The sequence below is a fragment of the Phragmites australis genome, chromosome 18, assembly GCF_958298935.1.
Source record: "Phragmites australis chromosome 18, lpPhrAust1.1, whole genome shotgun sequence".
In the NCBI taxonomy this organism is placed as follows: Eukaryota; Viridiplantae; Streptophyta; class Magnoliopsida; order Poales; family Poaceae; genus Phragmites; species Phragmites australis.
Genome location: NC_084938.1, coordinates 5,050,330 through 5,056,475, shown reverse-complemented (window position 1 = coordinate 5,056,475; position 6,146 = coordinate 5,050,330). Strand labels below are relative to the sequence as shown.

At 40.8% G+C, this 6,146-nt stretch overlaps 1 protein-coding gene across 2 annotated transcripts; it reads left to right on the top strand.

The window, feature by feature from the left end:
• Window positions 1–1,765: 1,765 nt before the first annotated feature.
• Window positions 1,766–5,117, top strand: LOC133899706 (lactoylglutathione lyase-like). 2 transcript variants are annotated; one of them, XM_062340748.1, is made up of 11 exons: window positions 1,816–1,911; window positions 2,346–2,399; window positions 2,479–2,510; window positions 2,705–2,825; window positions 2,907–3,031; window positions 3,243–3,307; window positions 3,387–3,599; window positions 3,727–3,774; window positions 3,902–4,009; window positions 4,090–4,242; window positions 4,852–5,117. In XM_062340748.1, the coding sequence occupies exons 2-11, from the start codon at window positions 2,389–2,391 to the stop codon at window positions 4,891–4,893; spliced, it is 918 nt and encodes a 305-aa protein (XP_062196732.1). In that variant the 5' UTR covers window positions 1,816–1,911; window positions 2,346–2,388; the 3' UTR covers window positions 4,894–5,117. The 2 variants fall into 2 exon arrangements, with proteins under 2 accessions (XP_062196733.1, XP_062196732.1); XM_062340749.1 differs by lacking the exons at window positions 2,346–2,399; window positions 2,479–2,510 and having other exon boundaries at window positions 1,766–1,911.
• The last annotated feature ends 1,029 nt before the right edge of the window (window positions 5,118–6,146 follow it).

Sequence of the window (6,146 nt, the reverse complement as noted above, 5' to 3'; positions counted from 1 at the left end):
CAAGCTGGAACAATTCATATGTACGTGGAGAACGATTTCCTCTCAAATCGAGAACTTTTTTCTTAATTATTAGAACAAATTTGATTTTTTTTTACCTGAAACATTTTGGGCTCACTAGAGGAGCTCTGATGCAGACAAGCGTCAGGGAGGCAAGAGGGACTACAACGACAATGGAGACAAACCGCAACAACATCAATAGGCACAGCGGCAGTGGCAATGACAGGGGTGTGCGACAACCGGCTTTATATGCTACTTATAGAAGCCCCCCTATAGACTATTCAATCTAGTGTTTTGTTGGGATCGTAACGAATTCTAGGGGAAGCCCTTGTTTCATGTGCGCACGAGGACGATGGGTGGCTAAGACAACTGTAGTCCTATCCGTATGATGTGAGAATATTATTCACATGAAAATTGAGCTAATTCCCAATAAATTCCTATGCTAAAATAGTTTGCACGTCTTAGCCTCTTGTCGTGAGCTGTAAACACTTGTTGTAGAGTAGTATATAGATGGCTACAACGGAGCTAGAGTGAACAATGAAGGACATCACGAGGGTCGCGCCTGATTCAGCCAATTGAGACACCTTGGTTACAAGTGAGAGCAATAGTTTGCACGACGTAATGTTCTATGTCCGAGACGGACCTACCATTTTGTGCTCTGAAAATACAACCAAGGTTGCAAAACTTCAGATTTTAATCTCAACCTCATGTGTCTGCAGATGAAAATGTGGATGCCATTCTGATCCAGCTGCTCCATATTTGTACACCTTTGGGGTACCTGTAGTAGCTTTCACAAAGGAGTATCTAGTGAGCCTTTTGCCGCATATTTGTACACTAACGACTGCATTTGGTTGCCTGTGAAAGTGTTCCCAGAATATTTTCGCTGAAGCTGTCACATTGGCTACACCGTGGCCTGATCGTGAAGTGCAACCACTGACATGTGGGACCAGTATCTAGATGCCAACTACTCTGCACCAAAGTAGATGCTGCCGTGCGTCGTGTTGATATGTTTTGGTGATCTGTGACATTGACAGGCTGCACCAATTATTAGTGATATAGTTTCGCATGACATATAAATAAAATAAAATATTGTCTTTGTAGTAGGTGAGACTAAGTAAAATCAATAAAATGTTAGTTCGGTTGGTAGAGTCTCGAAAGATAAGAGACTACCGTCCGAGCTTGAATCCTTGTGTCGCACTCTCCTCTCAATGAGTATACCATACACTCCCGGTCCCTGAAAAAAAAGATTAGCAAAATGCTGCTATAGTGGTCTACTGGTCTGGAACTAGAAATGGCTTGATGATTGAGCGTATCCATTGAACTGGACGTTTGTCAAAATGTCAACTCCAGTAACGCCTCCCCTGCAACGCATGAATTTCACACGACAAAGGCTAACAGCAAAATATTTTATGTTGTATTACTTTCGTTCTCTTTCACTTGTTATTTAATATATCGACATAGTATTTAATATATATATTAATATATTTTTTTATAATTATTTTTTAATAAAATGTGACAACTATGAAATTATTTTTTTATAGCGAATTCACTTGTATCATTCTAGTAATTTTATATGTATTATTAATAGTCAAAGTTTTTATAATTTAACTATACGTATTCTAAAATAATATCTATTTAAGAACGAATGTAACATATATTTACAAAAATTTATCGCTGTGTCCTAAAATCGATATCTGTTTAAGGATGGAGGTAGAAAATATTAAAAAAACCTGAAGAACCTTCTCGCGTGGTGCACAGTGCACACTCGGCACTCCTCGGTGGACTGTAGCCTGTATATAGGCGCGGTGCACTCCTCGCAAGGAGACCAAGAAAGAGAGTCGTCAGGTTGAGAGCTCACTGCTGCGCCTGCTTCTTGATCGAATCGAGTGAACACCGATCGAAATCCAATCCAAGGTGAGCATCTCCAAATCCAATGCCCTAAACCCTTGCGTGCACTTGGTTATGCGGTTCTTGGAGGCCGGACCAGGCGGCCTAGATTTCGCGTTTCTTTTCTTGATTTGTTTGGGTTCTTGCGCTGTGGGAGTTAGATCATCTCCTCCGACCAAAAGATTGTTTCTTTTTCACTGAAAGAGATGAAAAAAGTACTCTACTTGGTTCTTTAAATTTGCTAAGGAGTTTGATTTGAGTGCCCCCTTCTCCCAAATGCTGAAACAGGAAAGAAAACTGGGGGATTAGCAACCATGTAAATATTTTTGCATGTCCTGCGAAAAATATCCCTATCCAGATTGGGAACCTGTCTAGCTAGCGCTGTGATCTTATCTTTATATTATTATTTTTCATGCATTTGCATCGTAGAACCGAGTAGTGGCATCTTCATGGTTTCACAGATGGAGGCTTGCAACCTGTGTGTTTGATTGTGGCTTCCAAGATATGTATTCAGCGTGAGCCCAAGAGATGATTCAGCTTGAGTCCTGCTGTCTGAGCACTGGTTATTTATGATACATTTGTGTTTTTTAACAGAAGTTGGAAAAATAATATTGACGATTTGGATGGTTAGAGACATGGTCCCTACCCTGATAAGTTTCTAAACCATTCTGATTTTCTGCCAGAATCCTGACCACAAATGGCACGACTGTCGATCTGTCATACATAATCTGGAGTCAGGACTCCTCATGTTTGGTTTTTTGTTTTGATCAAGATAACTTATTCCCCCTTGTTCGTATCAAATTTGTAACTTTTGTATCAGGGATGGCAACTGGGAGCGAAGCCGAGAAGGCAGCTGAGGCTGTGCTTGAGTGGCATAAACAGGACAATAAGAGGATGCTTCACGCTGTTTACCGTGTCGGGGATCTGGACAGCACAATCAAGTATGTTGCTGTATTTAAAACAATATTATCAACGTTTAGAGCTAGTATCATGCTTCTGATGTGATTGTGTGCTTTTGATAGGTATTACACGGAATGTTTTGGGATGAAACTGCTGAGGAAAAGAGATGTTCCTGAGGAGAAGTACACCAACGCCTTCCTTGGGTTTGGACCGGAGGACACCAACTTTGCACTTGAATTGACATACAGTATATTACTGACCCACCAAAATTTTGTTTGTGAAACAGTTGTTTCAAAATTCTACTTTATATTTGCATAAGACGACTACCAACCCGATAAGAAAACTTAGCAATGGATGTGCTTCTCTCTTCACATGAACTTATCAACTCTTTTCCTGGGAAAGCATTGTCATTTTCTTTTACTTCCTATTGTGCTAATAAGTTAATTTTTCTTCAACAGATTATGGCATTGATAAGTATGACATTGGGGAGGGCTTTGGGCATTTCGCTATCGCTCATGAGGATGTATGTATTGTCAATGTGCAATAGCCTGCTGTTGATGCTGCAAAATTTTGCTTATATGATATCATGGATGCAAATGCAGGTGTACAAGTTGGCTGAGACAATCAAATCCAAGGGTGGCACGATCACTCGTGAACCTGGTCCTGTCAAGGGAGGATCCACTGTAATTGCCTTTGCAAAGGACCCTGATGGTTACCTATTTGAGCTTATCCAGAGGGGTCAGACACCTGAGCCTCTTTGCCAAGTTATGCTCCGTGTTGGTGACCTTGAGCATTCTATCAAGTTCTATGAGAAGGTATCTTCTTTCCTTTTGTTAGGGTAGGTTATTCCAAAAGTTAGAAATGCCAAATATTTCTTTTTTATGTTACTATAGCAGCAATCTTATTCTTATACATGACGATGCATTATTTGTTCTCATGTAGGCCCTTGGGATGAAGCTCCTAAGGAAGAAGGATGTGCCTGATTATAAGGTACCTCTACTTATTTGGAACTGAAAGAACGTTGTTAGATTTCATAGTGCTGATAGAAATGCTGTGCAAATTTTCACTTACATGTTTTCTTTAACTTAATTGACTGAATATTTTCGGCCTTGTACAGTATACCATTGCCATGTTGGGCTACGCTGACGAGGACATGACAACCGTTCTGGAGTTGACATACAACTATGGTGTCACAGAATATAGCAAGGGCAATGCATATGCTCAGGTCTTTATGGAATCATTTATCTGCAGCATTTTTTAATAAGATTTTGGCATTTCTTCATCATTTGCCTTATGTAAGTGCAGGTTGCTATTGGCACCAATGATGTGTACAAGAGTGCTGAGGCTGTTGATCTGGCGACCAAAGAACTAGGGGGCAAGATTTTGCGGCAGCCAGGGCCGCTACCCGGGATTAACACAAAGATCACCTCTTTTGTTGATCCAGATGGCTGGAAAGTGGTATGCCTTCCATCTGTGTTGTACAGTTAACTGTTGAATGACCATCTGATACTGGCAATTAATGCTGAACAAACCTGTCAAATGAGAAAGCACTTAGTCGTGTAAACACTGCTGGCTACAAATACTTTTTAATGCTAATGCCAGATAATAGATTAATGCAGAACAAATCTGAACGTCCACTCGTGAAGCTAAGCCATTGCCTGTGAAAACAGGATCCTGTTTCAGCCTTTCTGGGAGGCTAAAGCTATAGTTCCAACATCTGTCTCTCTACCATCTTGGCATCTATTTTGTAGATTCTCGTAACTGTAACTTTATCGTCCCAATGCACAATAGCATAGAGTGGACATTTTACCTCCTTGGTAGAATATAATAGAAATGGTAGCTACTATGTTTCTGAAAGGATTAAGAACTTACAAAGTAAGATTAAAAAAATGTCAGAGCTCAGTAATGCAGAATTGACGTCATACCTATATTTACGAGGGTACTACAAAATTTGTATAAATCTGCCAAGCAATCTAATATATTTATTAACTATTTATGTCTACACCTTTGTTTCTTCAGAATAACTGCCTACAAGATTTGATATATATGTTATTCTGCACATTGTAGGTCTTGGTTGATCATGCCGACTTCCTGAAGGAACTCCAGTGAAGATCAAAACACACTAATGCCATGCTAGGAGGCAAACCTTATGTAGCAATGATTGTCTTTGATGTAATAAAAAGGAGGTTTCGGCTCGACAAACAGAATTAGAAATAGATACTGCTACAGAGGTTGTGCGTTTGCTAGTTAGGCCTGGGATTGCTCTGTGTATGCTATGCAATGCTACCTATAGCAACATCGTTTATTGAGGTGGATCAGTTTGCGTGGTTGAATGGTGTTTGTTCTCTCAGCTATTTTGATTGCTCGTCTCTTTTGTTGTTCATGCTGCTTGCATAGACGCGCACCATCAGTATATTGCTCAGCCTGTGCTTGCTAGTTATTAGTAGGAATGCGTCAGATGCTAACCGACTTCTCATTGGTAATTGGTGTAACTCTGCCGTGATCCATCAAAGTGAGATCAAATCCTGATTGCCGATTTTCCAAAGTCGCCTGACACATTCCCATGTATTATAGGTGGGAGCTTTTTTTTAAAGTCTATTTAATACTAATATTTTAATAAAAACACGTGGGTATCTAAATTTTTAGAAACTAGCCTCTTTTGTCACGCTAAAAGCTTTTGGCGTGACTCACTACTTAGTCACGCCAAGCAACCTGGCGTGACCGAGGTGTCACGCTGGCGGTTGCCTGGCCCCGTGCCACGCGGCGTGCCGACGTGGCAGACATGTGTTGCGTCAGGGGGGTTGGCGCGACTCCAGTCACACCACCCTGTTTGGTGTGACACAGCGTCATACAGGGGGCACCCTGGCCCTTCTCTCCCCATCGGCCCTTCTTCCTCCTCACCCGAGCACGAGCAGCAGAGACTCCAAACACCCTGCCGGTGCCCCCTCCCTCCAATTCCAGCCGATTGCGGGTCCGATTCGAAGAGGATTTGAGGGGGAAGTGTCCTAGGAAGGTAGCTCCTCTAATCCCTCCAAGTATTTTTGGTTAATTCGGGTTGCATTGCTAGTTCTTGGGTAGTTAGGGTTTAGACTTTGATTTTATTGATCTATAAAATTTGTACGTTTCGATCTAGATCGGAGCTCATATATCGTGCTATGTATGTATAGTAACGCATATGTATCGTGTGAAATTTATTGCATGTAATTTTTTGAGCGTAGAAAATTGAAATACATATAGCTATACTTAATGTATATGAGCAATGCATGTTTTTGTGCGTATACAAGTGGTTTTGCATTGTAGAGATGAATTTTAGTCATATTGAAATGTAAAATGTGTAGGTTTTGTATCCGTGCAGTTTTTCG